Consider the following 17,862-nt stretch of genomic DNA (forward strand, 5'->3'; position numbering starts at 1 on the left):
CTGGAAACATGACATTGCCTAAACATTTTGAACACCTACAGTCATTGGTGTTTTTTTAATCGACAAAATATTTGATGCCAGCATGTAAGATATTATATTACACAGAGGAACTGCTGAATTCTCGAACCTGACTGGTAATGATTAACGTTAACACGCAGTGACAGCCAGGCGAACCACAGCTGTAAGTTTACGCACGATTATAATACTAATTAACTTTGCTTAAAATTCCATATGTAGAACACAATTTAAAATGAACGGAAGCTAAACAGAATGTTTAATCATTGGGGGAAGAAAGTAGTTTTTGGCTCGTAATCGAGAAAATGATGTCTTGTGGTACAAACGTGTATGCCAAGTAATACTAACCGCGCTATAGGCAGGGCAATGTGCTCCAAGCATAGCACTGTATGTTAGTCACTGCACTTCACTGCGTGCTGCTTTGTTCTTTCACTCCACAGCCATGCATTTAAAAACCCATAATGCACTGCTTGAGTGTATTAACCTACACTTAGTCTACAGACATTTCCTCCTAGCCCTTGCCCCCCCCCCCCCAAAAAAAAATAATTATATATTAATATATTCAGAATAGATCAAAAGTAGAATTAAACCACTAAGTTAACTCAGTCAAATGCGTAGAAACCCACAGTAACCGGTGTGGTATGTTAACAAACCATTAAGTCTCCATATGTCGGGCGTGCACATGCTCAGTCGGCCCACTGGGTATGTGCAGGAGTGAACGAGGGTGACGGAGGAGCCGCGCGGAGACTCCAGCAGGCGGAGCCTCACCTTGATGCGGCTGACGGCCTCTTGTGCCTGCATCATGCGCACGTTCTTGGAGGGGGTCTTGTCTGACAGCAGCTGGGTGGAGCCCAGGTAGTTGGCTGCGAAGATGATGCCATCGATTAGGTCCTCCGGGTCACAGGGCCCAGGTACTGCGTGACAAAATACAAAAATAACAATGACAATGACGTGCAGAAGCAGGAGGAGCAGAAGCAGATATCACACATCATAAGTGACATCCTCAGGGGTGATTCTAGGACTTCGTTTTTAACTGGGGGACATAAGAGGGGCTATAATTCATATAGAGGGGCTGACCTTATCATTAGCCAGTGACAGGTTTTGAATCAGTGCGTGACAAGCTTTCAGGCCCTGGAGACCCACTCAGAACTGCAAGAACCGTAAGCCTGAGAGAGGTATCTCTCTTTTTGGACTGCTGATAAGAGCCTTGAACTTGTGTAACAATAGCAAAACTGTAAATAATGCACATGCTGGGCAATTTTAAAGTGAACTTTCAACAGGCCCCAGCTGGGATTTGTGATTTCCACTAAAACATCATCATGGTAGGTATCATAAATTGCTGCTTTACTGCACACCAATAAGCAGGCAACATCCTATGCAATCAAAAATCTGCGCCCAGCTCTTACTACAAGCAGGTTCAATTACACAACGAATAGCTGCTGTTCTGTGCAGTAAATGGGCTTCAAGCATTAAAGGCCTCGAGAGAAAAGAAAGAGAAAGATTTGCTGTTGAAAAACCAATTAGGTGTGTGTGTGTGTGTGTGTGTGTCCAAGAGAGAGAAAGAGAGACCCTAATTTCTAAAAGGTCACAGAGCATGACAACCTGCCTGGCAGAAAATTACAAGTTTGAAAATGACCTGTGTTGCTTTCTTGCAAACCATTACGTGCCTTGTATGGTCAAGGTAGGGAGCCCTTGGAGATCCCACACGAACACAGACATCCTACCCGGGGAACCTTAATATCAGGGATCACTCTCTAAGCTCATCGACCTGCCATGACAGACAAATAACTCGCTTCTAGCTAGACAGGACGTCATTAAATGTAGTGACGTGGTAATGGCGGTTTGGCGGAGAAGGCCCCAGTAGAATTCAGCTACCGCAGAAATTCAGGAAGGTGCCGTGTGGGTGTTTCGTGACACATGTTAAGCCATACAAGCTAACGGCGATACGGAGCCTTTACTTAAAATGGATCATCTCCTGCATTGTATGGTTACACAACAATTTCTCGGATCGATAAAGTTCTCAAATGCGTATATCGTCAGTCTCATGACTCACTGACGGCTTGTCGTCATTGTTCGCTTCGGTCTGGCTCGCGACACTCACCTTCCACGTAGGTTGGGAACGAAGCAAGGCTCTTCCTGGACTGCAAACACATAACAAAAGACTCAGCATAAGGACAGCTTACAAAAACATGGGGGATGTCAAATCATCCTCTGACACAAAAAGTGAAATATAGCCAGGCTTTGTTTCCGACTCGGAATTCACACCAAGAATATGGGTATGACTCTTCCTTCATACAATACATGGTAGGTGGTAAGCATGGGCTGTTAAAAGCAGGAGAAGTTGCATAAGTGTCTTAATTGAGGTAGCTCTGAGTTTAACACTCAACCCCCCCCCCCCCCCCAGCTGCAGACTGTACCTCCTTGCCGGCTGGAGGAGACGAATCAAAGCTGTCGCTCCTTTCCGGCAGCATTGGATGTCTGCTGGAGGATCCTGCCCCCTGCGGAGAGGCGGACCCTGAACTGGGAGACTGAGGAGACAAAAATGAGCTAAAGTTACCGCAGCTCCAGGGGAAGCAGGGGGGCCGTGATACTCATCTCTCCAAAGCAAAGGTGATGTCAGACCAAAGGCCGACGACTGGTGCCACATGACTTGGGTCATGATGACCAAGGAGTATGAAACAGATCCTAATACTAAAACTGTACTGCTTCTGTCAGACAGCAGTCCAACAGCACTGCCTCGGCAAGCGCGGCTGTACACCTCCGCGGCGGAAAGAGGACAGGAGGTCAGGCGACAGCCCACTCGCATCTCCACAGTTACGGCGTGGGGGACATGGTCCAAGCTCCCCTGGGGCTGAATTCCCTCCCCCCTGTCCTAGGCTGGTCAAAAAGTCAAACCTAACCATTACTAACCATTTTAAATAGATCTAATCTATATATGATGTTTTTTTTTTTTTAAAGAACGATTACCTATATAAAAAAAACAACATTGCATATATATATATATATATATATATATATATATATATATATATATGTGTGTGTTTGTTTGCTTGTTTGTTTTTATAATATATTATGCTAAAGTGACTATTAAGCTCAATGAGCATTTTCCTGTCCACTAATTCCCAGCCTACACTAACATTCAGTGGAAGACGATAGAAGGTACACAACTGAAACCAGCACGTCCTCGAAGCAGGAAAGAGCCCAGACCACCTCAAACGAAAGAGCCCAGACCACCTCAAACGCACACAGAGAAACGCCCGACCCGAACCTCATCTCCCTCGCGACGTTCCTCCTGGTATATCCAGAAATTCTCCATGGCGCGCTGCAGATCACGAGTCTAACGGCAGTGCAGATCCCAGACTGAAGACCCCGCGATGGAGAGCTGGCTGCACCGTCCTTCTCACGCAGTCTGTACGCGCGATAACGGAAACAATGACCTGCAGAGGAGCTGGGCTCCGGTGACAGACCGCGAGTGATCAGCGTGTGAATGGGAGGGGGGGGTCAGGGGCTCCAATTACACCTGGGCCACTCTGCCCGACTGCATGTCACCCTGTTTCATGCCCGTCAGCCCAAATGTGGGTGTTAACCTACGTCACCCTGACGGACACAGAACTGAGGCAGCCAGTTTCACCAGGTCTAAACCTGCAATTTCGTAAGGTGATGCCCCCCAATTCATTTCATGCTGAGCATCAAATTTTTCGACCATGAGACCAACTATCATGCAGGAACTTATTACTCACACTGTCTCCATCCATGCTAGAATGAGGAGTGGCCATTCACTATCGATCTCAGCAAATCCCATTAGGGACTGAGACTACAATAGCTTCAGTGTTCATATCATGATGTCATCTATTCATCTATCCATCCATCCATCCTCATAATTTCTTCTCCATTTATAAATCCTTCCATGCATCAAACATATCTAAGTTCTCTTGTGGACACTATATGCTATACGTCGTACTTCATTTCATTTTCTCATAAAAACAGGGGAATCCAACGCAATTTCTTAATCTCTGCTTCTCCTTACAACTACAGTGATGGAAATCGAAAAACGTTCATAAATTCAACTGAAAAAAATCCAATATCGGAAAACAACTGAACAATGTGACCAGAATGAGAGAGTTTCAGAAAACCCATTGTTCTCAAGTCACATAATCAGGGTGTCTGATAACAGAAACCATATTTCCCGGTTTATTTCCTTATCTGTACATCTCACACGTCTATGAGGTGCCGTGTTTTGCGAACGCGCGCCAAGAAACGCTTTTTATTCGCTTGTGCTAACTGAGGCCTGTTTAATTATTTACACCTGATCTTTTCTGCTTCTCCAGCTTACACTGAATAAATCATGCTATGGAAAAAAAAAACCTGATGTGGAACGATGGAGCCGAAGACAGCAGCGGTATCAACAGGGGAAATGTGCCGCTTGAAAAATCTAGTCTAACATAATGTGGTAAAGACTTATTTCGTACCATCTTCTACACTACACTGTCCTTTTTGCTGTGAAGTTCGTATTTCGAGCTGCCTGGAACAACGTGCAAGGTGTGAAAGTTACCCTCAAGCTGGCTCCCTCATTTGCCAAATTGCTGTTTTCTTACTTGACCCCTTTACTCCAGCAAGGAAAATATCAACATTTGAACAGAAATACAAGCAAGAAAAAGCAGCTCTTGTTGGAAATGAAAGGGCTAATGCCTTCAAGCGCCAACATGAGGTTCATGTACGTGTTTACTGAGAATGGTGAGAAGTGTTCATCATGAACCAGAGAGCTGATGCATATCTAACAGACACACCTGACAGGCAATGTATGGACAGGAACCTTCGCCTTGATATTCCTACTCCCTACCTATGTACCTTCTATATACTATAAATCCTCATTCCCATACAATGGACTGAGCCATGAAACAGCTCTATCATATATATCCTCCTGAGACCCAAGGAAAAAAGTGTCCTTCAATTGTAGGTTGTCTTTGGAGGAAATAAGACATCTTACAATTTAGATTTTTTCAAATTTATTCTTATTTTAATTTCACAGCATGTCCTCTTTAGTGCACAACAAGAATAAATACGTTTCCCAACATCAGTGAAACAATGGACATAAATGAATAGGTCGGGTCTCAGGAGGATATATATATAGTATATATATATATATATTATATATGTGTGTGTGTGTGTGTGTGTGTACAGGTACACAAGGAGGCCAGAAGCAAGCATAGCAGCAGAGAGTAGAGCCATATAACGCTCACGTATAAAGGCCGATAGCTGATACTCTCTTCATGGCCAACAGACTGTAATCTTGAGCACAGTCAGCCACGTCAAGTCAGCAAAGCAGCCAAAACAGAGTGTGACGGTCTTCAACAATAACGGAGGGATCAATCTGTTCTGCCGGATCAATTTATCTATATTTTATTTATATACATAGATTATTTTTTTAAGACGACAGGGCTGACTGGCTGACGCAGTTCTGTACTGAAGGTGGGTGAATCAGGTTCATTGACTATTCCTCCATTTTCCTTGGGGGGAAAAAAGTGATTAGTTTCTCTCAATAAAGAAAAACAATCCCTCCCCCAACAATAGGAGTTGAGATGAAGGAGAATTGTTTACAAAGGGCTGACTGATATTCAACACCAAGCAACATCAAGAGCTTTGCCTGGTAAATTATACAATTGAAGTATCACATATGAAGCATAATAATTTTTCCAACAATGAGCATGAAGGACTTTGTGCGCAAGTCCATCATTGACACTGGGTATGATTTCATGGTGCAGCAGTGCTGGGGGAGGACTGAGGGGAGGGGGTGGGGTTTGACTGGGCCGCACTTACGTGCTGAGAATCCGACAGCAACAGTGTGACGTGGGCAGGGGCGGTAGAAGAGTGTGGATCCCATCTCAATGGCGTACGTGTGACGCTGTGATGTAAGTGTTACTGGGCAGACCCAGTACTCAGGTCCTGGGGAAAGTATCAAGTTGGCGTGGCCTTCGATAATACCTTATCTTACGTCACTTTTTAAACAATGCCTTTTTTTAACCAGAAGGACTTGGCCTCATTGTAGCCAGCCCCCCCCCCCAAAAAAAAAATTGCCTATGCTAATTAAAAAGTGGTGAGAACTAATACAAATTTCCCCCAATGTTTGTGTTGTCGGCCACCTTCTTCAATGCAGTTTTTGTGAGAGAGAAAGAGGGAGACAGAGAGAGAGAGACAGAGAGAGAGAGAGAGAGAGGAACCGGCCGCCTAATCCATCTGATGGAGCGTGAGCCAATTAGGCAGGCCTCGCCATGGACGGCGACGAACCCAGAGCCCTGCTGGGGGATTGACCTCGCTTCCACTGCTGCAGCCCTCAGCAGACTCCCTGATGCTACTTTGTGCATAAGCTCATGAAAAATTTTGGCTATATTCTCATATTTTAATTACGACTGCTAATGCCAACAATCTTTTCTGCCAACACTGTAACTAATTAACATCCATACAGAGAAGGACTCTGCTTATATAGTTCTAATTTTACTTCTCTTTGTACTTTGAGCTCCTACTTTCATTACTGTGTCTCGCTCAAAAAAAAAAATCTCCATGTGACCTCCCTGGTGCCTTAATTTGACTTTAGTACAAGAGGCTTCGTGAGAATGACAAGCAGGCAGGGAGACCGATAGACAGACAGACAGCCGGACGGACAGAGACAGACAGCTGGGCAGACAGACAGACAGTCGGACAGACAGAGACTGACAGACAGACGGAGAGACCGACGGACAGAGAGACCGACGGACAGACAGCTGGACATGCATATCCTAATTGGAGGGGTGTGGGGTTAGACCCTATCCAAGCAGCAAAGGGCATAAAGCTGTGGTAGCCCTGGATGGGATGCCAGTCACAGGGTGTGAAAGATATTTAGAAAGGAAATAAAGATTTAATAGGAAAATTGCATATTAATTTAATTTCACAGTATCAGTCTTCATTCTTTGAGTCTCCAGATGGGTATGACCGGACCAGGAAAGTATACCCTAACACAGTCCCTCACAGGAGGTCTAGGTCAGTCTCACCATTCCTGCGTATCTCTGCATCTCCCTGATGAAAGCAGCAGGAGACGAGAGTGACGTCTGCTGCACGGTTACCAGGCGACTCCTCCAAACTTTGATGACGACTGAGGGCTCATATGGAGTGAGGTGGGAGCCGTTCTGAGCCTTTGTTTAGGCAAGAAAACAGTCTCTCTCTCGCCAGCAGGCTCTTGGGGTCCCTGGCAGCTCTAATCAGCACTGCAGTCTCTCTTTTGCTCTGTTACGTCTGAAACCCTATCGTTTTTAGCTCCGGCCGCCCGCTCGAATCTGGGGGGCAGATTTCACCACAAGGCTTTATCGCAGACATTATGCCGTGATACAGACTCTGTATCACATTATTGACTTAACCATGCAACCTGAAATATTCATAGTAAGATCTAATTAACCGCAACTGCGAAAAAAACAGGAACTATAAACTAAACATATGATAGTAACGATATATTTTGATTGAAAGTAATTAGTAAATAAGGTCCAATGACTGCCACAATATTTTAATTAACCTAAACTATAAAAAAGATAGAAGGACCACCTGTGAACAGTAAAATGTCAGCTAAACAATGAACAGAACTTGTCATAATGGACCATTAAATCCTTGAATAGTAATACATAATGAACAGACTGTCTGCTGTTAGCCTGTTACTACATCTGCATCCATATGCATGTTGCTATGAGAACCCAAAGAATTTCTGCCAGTGGGTGACAGCGAAGTGCCTCACGCTTTCATCACCATCGTCACGTGTGTTAATGATGCAGACTCTGCAAAGGTCACAGTGCTCAGTTTGATGCAAAATTTTTCGAAAAGATTTTAAAAAATACATAATGACATTATTTGCTCCAATAGCTGCATGGATGGATGTTAAACCTGATCTTAAATGACACCATAAGCAAAGCACCCACCCCTACCATAAATTAGCTTGCAAATTACTACAAGAATTTCCCCCAGTATTAATAAAGTTCTCATATCCTGCCATAAATATAGCTGAAAATGAAGGTATATTCTCTTATAAAATCTAGTGAGACAATCCAGCAGTCTGCATTGAAGCTTCAATAAAAAAACTAAACATTAAACTGGTAGTGCTCACTGGTCACTGGCAATCTGAATAATACACACACACGCTGCTAAGTTTTTAAAAATCTATGTTTTCCTTATAGGTTTTTAATTTACGCTCAATTTTGTTTATATACTTGCCGGTGGTTATGGTCGGGTGTCCCGTGTAAATAAAGTTAAAAACCTCAACAGGAAACGACCTGCTGGTATGAATGACTTTCTATGTGAAACGCACTGCTGCAAACCAAGGATTCTGAAAACACCGCAAACCTCACACGCTGCCAGCTGGGGCCGCGGGTTTCTGAGCTGGCTCTAGCGGAGTCGTTCCGAGTCGCACTTTAGTTTATTTATAAGGACACACGACACCGCTGTCTCCCCGACTTCCTCCCACACTCTGCTAAGAAACGCCGCTCTGTCGGCTCCCATTGACAGCGGCTCGAAGTACAGCCAGTGCTCTCCGGCCCGCCAGGTCTGTCAGAGTCTGTCAAGCACAACTGAAACATCCTTACTGCAATTCCACTGAATTAGGAAGCTCTTTCTTAGGGCCTCTTCATTACACAAGACTGGAGCAGCCCTAACCCTAACCCTATCATTTTAATGACATCAGCTAATCGTTTGTTTGACTCTGACTGAACAGCGCTATCATCACGCTACTTCAAGGTACAAGCTGAGATGTTGGCTGGGATCTCATACATCTCCTGGCTTCATAACGATGTATTTTTAAGGTCAGTCCATGCCTTTGCTGACTCATCCCGGGTAATTTTATCCCAGTTCTGCCCGGTGTGGATTGTTACACATTTTTCCATGCGCTTCTTGGCAGATTTCTTTGCGAAATTCCTCTAAGCAGATTTCTGTCTATTTTGGCACAGGCTTCCCTAACAAAAGACAGAAGCAGTTGTAAAACTGATGACGATGTTTTTTTCTTTTTCTTGCTGCATGTTAATAATACCTTCCTGCATATTTTCATGCCAAGCTGCTAAACAATTAGTCCATCCAGACACTCATTCTTCATTTGCATATCTCCCAAGTTTATTTTAGCATTTATTGTCCACTCTTGCGACACCTTTTCATCTCGTCCGTTTCTTCATTCGGTCGCACGGTTTCATAAGAAAGACAGATACGGTTCTAACACACGAGGGACCTTTAGATAAGGAGCGTCAGGAATTGGCCCAAAGCTGAAGCACAAACGCCAAGCACAGCTTTCACAGAACTCAGAGGCAGCACTAATACAAGGTCTTACCCTTTACTCTGTGGCTTACCATGCTATCTGCAGTACTGCGTTCTGTGTCTTTTTCAATCTGTCCGATTATCTGCTTCTCTCTCGCTGCTGGGCTGTCAGTGGCGGGAAGACGAGTCTATTTACGCGGCCCGGGTTGCATGTGGAGGCCCCCCGAATACAAATGAAGCCCAGAGGCCCCCCGATAAGCCAAAGTCTTTCCATTATGTTAACAGAGGCAGGCCATTCATCTCCGCAAGGGTGTCCACAGCTCGTGAGAATGCAAGCTTAATCGGGGCGCTGTGTTTACCAGCAGGATGACGGGGAAACAAAACCGAAGATGAGGGAGCGTGGAATTACCAGAAAACAAACACGCTTAGCTGCTGATGGGGCCAACAAATAGAGAAATGGGTGTTGAGTTTTTTCTCCCCATACGCTGCTGTATTAACATGCAGACAGAAGGTGTTACGCTGTATATATATATATATATATATATATATATATATATATATATATATAAAGAGGTAAAGATATAAACAGTCACAGATTAATCAACTGGTTGATTGAAACAAAAACTTGGTCTGGATTTGTACTTCATGGACTTTAATCCACATCTGTAATGGATTACTTTTGTGAGTAACTTCCCCAACACTTAACGCAGGCTTGCAAAAAACTGTGATAATGACCATGAAAGTTACCATTTTTGACGATAAAATCCATATCAAGCTATCCTCGTTGGCTTTGTCCTTAGATGTAACATTGTACTGCAAACCTAGAAGACTTTCAGAGTGTGACTGCGGCGTTCGCTGATACTCACGTCGACCCCTGGGGGGGGCTGAAGCTCGCCCTCGCTGGTCGGACTCAGGTCCTGCCTCATCACCCAAATGGGCTCTTTGGGTTCATCGGGGGTGTACGGAGAGCGCACTGTCCGGGTTTTCACCTCCTCAATGGCCTCCTTTATGTCCTTGATGGCCAGTGAGATGGCATCACGTTTCTCCCTGCCTTCTCTCTGCGGGGCTGGGTCCTCAGAGGGGCTGGCCGCGGTCGGCCCATGCACCTCCTCCTCATCCGCCGGGGGTTTCCTCTCCTCTGGCTCCTCCTGGGAGTTGTGCTCCGACTCGGGCCACTCCTCCGCCGCCCCCATGCGGTCCAGGCTCTGTGAACTCAGGCTCTCCTTGACCTCGGCCACGATCTGGTCAATGTCCTCCTCCTGGTCCATGCTGTCCATGCGGGGGTAGGGGGCAAACTCAGCCTCCTTCTCAGGGCTGTCGGACTCGCCGTCGGAGCGCTCGTCATAGTGGTGCAGCCGGGACCCCACAGCCTCCTGCTGCCGGAAGTCCTCCTGCTCGAAGAGGCGGAAGCCAGCCCTGCGCTGCTGCATCCTCTCCTTCTCGGTCTCCCCATCTGCTGGAGGGCCGTCCCCTATCTCCTCATAGACGTGCTCCTGCATGCCGTAGCTGGCGTACGGCTCCGAGTACGGCTCGTCCTCGGGCTCTCCGGCGCCCCCTGCCTCTCCAGCCTGGTAGGGCTGCTGGGCATACACGTAGCTGGAGTAGGTGGGGTTCAGGGCTTCGGCATCCCGGCTCAGGGGCCGCTCGGCGTTGGGCAGGGGCTCCAGGGGCAGCGGGGGTGGCTGGGGCAGGTAGTGGGGCTGCTGGTGGGGCTGGTGCTGCTCGGCCTCAGCGCTCTCTGTGTAGCCCTCGGCCTCAGGCCGGAAGGGCACACCGTATACGCCATCATCCTCCCGCTCTGGCTCCAGCGCCATGACGGCGTCGCCCTCGGCTCGGTCCGTGTGGTTGTGGAAGCCGCTCTCCGTGCTGCCAGAGCGGGCCAGGCCGGACGCGCCCTCGTCCTCCTCGGGGTCCTCACGTTCCAGGGGAGGTGGGGCGGGTGGGGGAAGCTCCGCCCTCTCTGCCTCCCGCTGTTGCCTCTGCCTCTGCCTCTGCTGCTGGGCGCGGAGGCGGGCTTCGCCATCCCCCTGTCGGCGGTACCGAGTCACGCCAGCACGTGGGACGGGCTTGGGCACGTGCTGCCTCTCCGCCTCTACCTCCTCCCCCCTTCGCTGGCCACGGGTGCGGCCGCCCCTACCATCCGAGCCATCGTAACGTCGATACCGCGCCGCGCCCTGCTGGTGGTGCGCCGGCCTCTCAGGGGCGCCGTCCGTGCTGTGCCCGTTCTGTGGCCGGGCCCGACCGGATCGGCGGTGCTGGGCATATGGCTGGGGCTCCACCTCGCCCATCTCAGCCTCGACCGCCTCGCTCTGCTCCAGGCTGCCGCTGCCAGGCTCCGCCTCCCGCTCCGCCTCGTTCAGGTGGTTCATGGTTGCCTCAGGTCTACGCACGACACATGCTGTCCTTCAGGCCGGGGGTCATGCAGGACAAGGCACAGAGTCTGCGGGGACAAACGGGAGACACAAAAGTCGGTTAATGCAGCAGAGCCACTGCACCACCTGCAAAGCGACGGCTGGAAATCCTCAGCCCTGCAAACCCCAGTGAGATGCGGCAAACACCATGGGCATGTGTGTCACTGATCTTTCGTCTGTCGCCCAGCTTCCCTGAGAAACTCGCACCATCAATCGCCTGTAATGACCGTGGCTTCTTTTTATATGCAGCAGCAGCCTGACTATAGGTTTGTTGCAGAGGATGAGCTACCCAGGATTGAACCTCCTGCATGACAAAGACCTCACACACACTGATCCATAACGCACCACCCAGCCTGTCTGGTCAGGAGAGCTACCCAGCTGTTCCATAAATGTTCCTTCAGGTGGAACTGCAGAGAGAAGGAGACCATGCCGACCAACATGGGGCAACACTAAGGCCAGGTTAAGGAGGAGAAGATGAGCCAGCAGCTACTCCCACATCATGGCCCATGAGACTTCAGGTACGGAGCACTAACCCAGACCCGCCAATCCTTGCCCTTATGCTCCTGACATCCACAATCCCCATTAGCCGGAGTCGCAGCCTCAAACAGCTATATCAAATGAAAGAAATTGCTGAAATCAATGCCTATAATGGCAGAGGACAGAGGACCTTGGGAACAAATCTGGGCATCGTTTCAAAACAAGGTAGAAAGGCCTTTTAACTGCGCAAACCAGTGGCTTAAGGATTCCTTTTAGCAGTAAAGGATTTAAACAAAGGGGGGAAAACACAATGTCCAGGCTACCCGGTTGCCACGGTGACGGGGATGGACATTACTATTAGGTACTTTCAGAGGCTGCAGTGAAATGCCAAGACACATTACAAATGCAGACTGATGGACACCTCCGGCCCGCAGCCGCCATTGCCCCCCCCCCCCGACACCCTGTCCAGCCCCTCCGTCACTCCACAGCCCCAGGCCACAATGGCTGCGTTACCGCGGAGACAGGTGGAGGCAAACTGTCCAGCTGAAACTCTGCATATGCTTCTTCAGCCAAGATATCTGCCAAAAAAAGGAGCAAAAAGCGGAAACGCGAATATATGTTCACATTAACAGAATCATCTGGAGCCTTATGTTCAAATGGAATCACCATTCATACTAAATTAACATTAAACCAACGTCAACTCGCTACACTGCCGTACAAAAAACGCTATCCTTGCATATTTTATCAAAACTGAGTTACGACTGAAATCAGGTCTCTTATGTTCTGTTTTATCTTGTGACAAAATATCTTAGTTCAACTAATTACACAGTTTTGAAGAAAACACTGTCATTCAACATAAACTGTTCTCAGTCTTAGTGCCAGCATAGCTACTGTGTTTTAGGCAGTAAAACAAACTAGTAATCATATATGTAACAAACTTTCATCAGTGGCTTTTCATCACTCTGGGCCAGCGGTCACATGACCCGTCAAACAAACAAACAACCCAGCAAAAAGCACCGTGGCATGACAGCTGACGTGTTCCTGTAATGAATATTTCATGGCGCTGAACGCGCCAGCCGATGGGATCAGGCTTACAGAGCTCCGCCTCCGCCGGATGACTGGTAGGTCCACCACCGAGCTTTAATTGGCCGCCGGCGCCCCCTGCCTGACCGCACAGCCAAGCCAGGAAGGAGTTGTGCATTACACAGCGGGCAAATGCGACCGTGGACTGGACAATGCGATTACAAGGGAAGGGGCAGCCGTTGCATGCCAGATCTTGGCCTGCACCATTAGACACGTGGGAAGGTGCTGTGAGACACAAACACGGTCCATCAGCCCCAGTCTGACGAGGGGTGAAGAGGATAAACACAGACTGATGAAAAAAGATACAGTTCAGATCAACCATGAACAATAAAGTGATCACCAAGAACTACAAGACCTCAACATTCACAGCTGACAAGCAGTGCATGAATTTTCGACTTCCAGAAGTCGATGCTCGTCATGACAGGTCCGGCTGCAGGAAGGAACAGCATGCTGGACAGTGGCTGTGAAGGCCAGAGAGGAAAAAGAGGACCTTCTATTTGTCCCTGTGATCTCCGTCTCTGAAGCGTGACCCGGGGGACACCCCAGATGCAGTTGAGGCACAGAGCTCTCCTGTCGCTGCTCTCTATCTGAGAACCTCACCAGGGTTCTGCTCACACACTCTACGTTCTCGACACTCTACGTTCTCGACACTCTACGTTCTCGACACTCTACGTTCTCGACACTACCACCACATGCTGTGCTTTGGCTGCCCTTTACGAAGCCACAGCTTTCAGACACAAATATGCTTGGGGAACCAGGGAACAAGGCAATGTTGAGCATTGCCCCAGCCAAGAAACTTCTCAATGCAAACTTGCACTATATAAACTACTGAACAGAATGAGGCATTACTGTTAAACTTACAACATTTCAGAATGTGTCAAAGTAACATTCCACTAGCAAGGACGTCATAGAGAATTCCGTACTCACTGAACCCAAGGCGTCCAAGAATATCTTGTCCTAAAACACTAGCAGATAATCTGCTGCCATAATTTGCCTGAAACATTCACATTTACAGGCCATGACTATTGTATTTTTTCCTCACTGTGTTTTTATTCCAGGATTTTTATTCGTCCCATTTGTCGCAGTATCAGACTGTAACCTACGGTGAAATAAAACATGGCCAATTCCACCATAATAAAAATGGTATTATTGATAAAATAAATAAACCACAAAATAAATACATAATAAATAAGGAAGAGAAAGTGATATAGAATAATTAAGAAAAAGGAAACCAGATGAAAAACAGAGAGGCGCAGTGTAGCTCAAATAAAGCGAATGGTGCATGTATCGCTTACTGCAGTCCCGTAAAGGCGACGTAAATTCATGAACACGCGTAAAATGCCCAACAAAAAATCTGCAGCAGAAATAACGTACCATTCTGCTGTGGCACATGGTGACGCGGTTACGGTCCCTGCTGATAATTAAAAGGCCGTGTCTAATATCACCGATGACAGTGTGGGGTGAGTCACCGAATCCACACGAGGAACGACACCTTATCAGGCCAAAAACGGACAAACAGGACAAACAAAAGGCATAAGCGTTTCTCAGTGAAGGGAACACATTCTGTTCACTACCTTGGGAATCAAATACCCGTTTGCACAGGGTCTCCCAGTCCCCTGGCGCCACTTTAGAAGATCAGTGACAGTGAGATCATCTCGGTACGGCATGTTTAGTCATTTTCAGGAAATGATGGAGCGGCAGTTGATAGCACTGTTGCCTCACACTTCTAAGACCAGGGTTCAAGCTTCCGCTCTAACTCCGTGCGTGTGGAGTTTACATCTTCTCCCTGTGTCATTGCGGGGTTTCCTCCGAGTACTCTAGCCCCCCCCCACAGTCGAAAAACTTGCTGAGGTTATTTAGAGATTCCAAATACCCTGTAGGTGTGCATGAATGGTGCGTGTGCCCATCAGTGTGTTTTTGCGCCCCTGTCTCGGCTATTTCCCTTGCAGGAGAAGTTCCAGACCATCGTGACCCTGTATAGGACAAGCAGGTACAGAAGATGGATGGATGGAGGAGAGCATGACAACAGAATCATGAGGGGGCAGTTATTTCTATGGGGGAGGGCATGCCACACCATATCTCTTCTATGGTTCCACTTAGAAAATTAAATGATCCATATTTCCTTATTATTATTCTGATGGGGGGTTGAATAGGGGTGACTATATTTTTACTAACCACCCCTGAGATCTGCCCCTGGTTAATGGGGAGCTCTTAGTGACACAATTACCATTTGATATCTCTAATGATTATTACATTGTATCTCGAATGTGTGACCCCACCTTCAGAAATTGTGTATGGCTTTGAATGTAATTCAAAACACATCCTTAAATACATGCACTGCACGGGCTCACATGACATTGATAAAGCAGCGGAGGCCAAATGAATGTGGTTCAGTGGATCGTGGCTGGAATGAAAAACCATGAAACATCTGGCATAAAGGGCTCCAGGGTGACAGTTGAGGTCAGGGTGGACATCTTGTTTTGTGTGGCCTGTCCGTGCTGTTTGTAGCAGGTACGGCATCCTTGGGGTAAAATGATGTTAGAAGAAGATATATTACACCTCATTTGAAGCTGGATTTCTCCCGTCTCACAGTCTGATCTGCTGGGAGGCAAATCAAATTAGACCTGCAATTTACTATGAACAGATTAGATTATAAACCCCCGCCATCACAGACTTAATTGCATTTTGCCACACAAATACCAGAAGGAGGGAGGGTCAAGGTCAATATTTTGTCTTGACAAGAATTTCGTATTATCTGTATCTGTAACCTAGAGATCCACTTGCAATTCCACCAGGTGAAACTTGCCTCACTAACTCAGTGTATGAACACCGCTCACTGTCAATGGTGAGATATTTCACTAATTCAATCTGACCATAAGGCTAAATTAGGCCACCATTGGATTAAAGCAACTTGGCATATATGGATTTATAATATTTTATAGCAGCTTTTAAAAGCACAGCTACATAATTACCTACTGGGACGTCTACTGCAAACATAACAACTGTTGCAACATATCATTAATGGATGTCTGGAGAGTTACAATTTTGCGGTTCGCAAAGAACAATGAACATTTACTCAATCTCTCCAGCAACATGACAGCTAATTTCCATCTCTGATTTTAGTCATTTCCCCCACCGAAGCCCTTGCTAATTTTTTCAAGTTTCTTAATTCAAAGAGGACTAGCTAATGTTCATGGATTTTAATTCCATTTCTTCCTATGTAACACATTTCAGAGGAAGCTGTAAACACAAATGTGCATGTTGTCAGTTTTATTTGAATATGTAAAACTGCAAGAAGTGATCAACCCAGGTGGACTGCAAAGATCTTTATTTTTATCGCGCAGCAACCTAGTAATAAAAATAAACATGTCTTTCGAACATGTATAAAAATACATTTAATGTGCCTGGGAAGTGTAACACTACATATCACATGACAATAGGTATTAAGCATTTAAAAACTAGGAATCCACCCCACCAAAATCCAGGACATGCCCTTCCTCTAAACACAATATGACCTATTTAGAAAAGCTGCAAAGCTACCTATATACCATTAGTGCAGGGGTCTCCAACTCCGGTCCAGGAGAGCTACTATCCAGTAGGTTTTCTATCCTACTTTGCTTCTGATGAGCCACACCTGACCCTGGTATTTACCTGAGAACAGGTGTGGCTCATCAGAAGCCAGGTAGGATTGAAAACCGACTGGATAGTAGCTATCCAGGACCGGAGTTGGAGACCCCTGCTTTAGTGTTTTCAAAGAACAAGGCAGATTCGCCTCAGCTCCACCTAAAGCACAATGGTGTCCATATAAATGTAGACAGTGACTGCACTACAGCATTTTTGGGGTGTGATTGCTCTCTCACACACATCAGACATCACACATACAGTAGATCAGTGCTGACAAAGCTAATGCAATAAGAAAACCTATTTAGATATTCTGCCACCAGACTCGACTTTTTCGCTGTCACAACGACGTGAGGATTAGAGAGACTGCAGCCCAAGTTTATAGCAGTATTGGGATCGATGGTACTCTGCGTGATATTTCACACGATCCATGAGCAATGGAGGCAGAGAGACTATGGGGGTGTATGACTTTGTGGGTTAGGTCTCTGTGTCCCCTGACTGCAAGGCTGCAGGTTCAAATGCCATGATCACATCACCATTGGACCCTTGAGCAGTACCGTAACCCTGAAAAATGCTTCAGGGGTGCCACATTACTCTCTGACCCCAAGCTTCACTCCTATCCCTGAACATTTCAAAGGAGAGAATGTGAAAGCACTGTACGTGTTCCATAGGGCAAGTGACATTTCATTTGCAGGCAGTCCTTTTCGCTATATAACCTATAAATGTGCCCAGGATTGACAGGGCTGGTACAAAACACTAATCAGAAAGCCACGAAGTGAGAACAGACCTGCAAAGACATTTAAAAAAAGTTATGGAATATTTACATTAAAAAGGGTTTATTTGTTCCATAGAAAGTTTTATTTGTACTATTTTCTACATTTTAGAAAAAAGACATCAAAACTATAAAATAACATCTGGAATCATACACTGACCAAAAAAGTATTACACAAAAAAAATATTTTTTGGGACGGGGGGGCAGCTCTGTGGGTTGGGACTCGGA

The 17,862-nt window shown here is 46.5% G+C and overlaps 1 protein-coding gene across 5 annotated transcripts in view; it reads right to left on the reverse strand.

Annotated features, from left to right (window-relative positions):
• Nucleotides 1-17,862, reverse strand: part of apba1a (amyloid beta (A4) precursor protein-binding, family A, member 1a) — a 58,944-nt gene that overhangs the window by 12,336 nt on the left and 28,746 nt on the right. For all 5 annotated transcript variants that reach the window (XM_072705203.1, XM_023803364.2, XM_023803363.2 and 2 more), the window contains 4 exons: nucleotides 10,137-11,710; nucleotides 2,433-2,543; nucleotides 2,117-2,156; nucleotides 784-929 (listed from right to left, as the gene is read on the reverse strand). In XM_072705203.1, coding sequence (XP_072561304.1) covers nucleotides 784-929; nucleotides 2,117-2,156; nucleotides 2,433-2,543; nucleotides 10,137-11,639 — 1,800 coding nt within the window. In that variant the 5' untranslated portion in view covers nucleotides 11,640-11,710. The remainder of the gene's footprint in view (nucleotides 1-783; nucleotides 930-2,116; nucleotides 2,157-2,432; nucleotides 2,544-10,136; nucleotides 11,711-17,862) is intronic.

This window comes from Paramormyrops kingsleyae, chromosome 2 (assembly GCF_048594095.1).
Source record: "Paramormyrops kingsleyae isolate MSU_618 chromosome 2, PKINGS_0.4, whole genome shotgun sequence".
Lineage (NCBI taxonomy): Eukaryota > Metazoa > Chordata > Actinopteri > Osteoglossiformes > Mormyridae > Paramormyrops > Paramormyrops kingsleyae.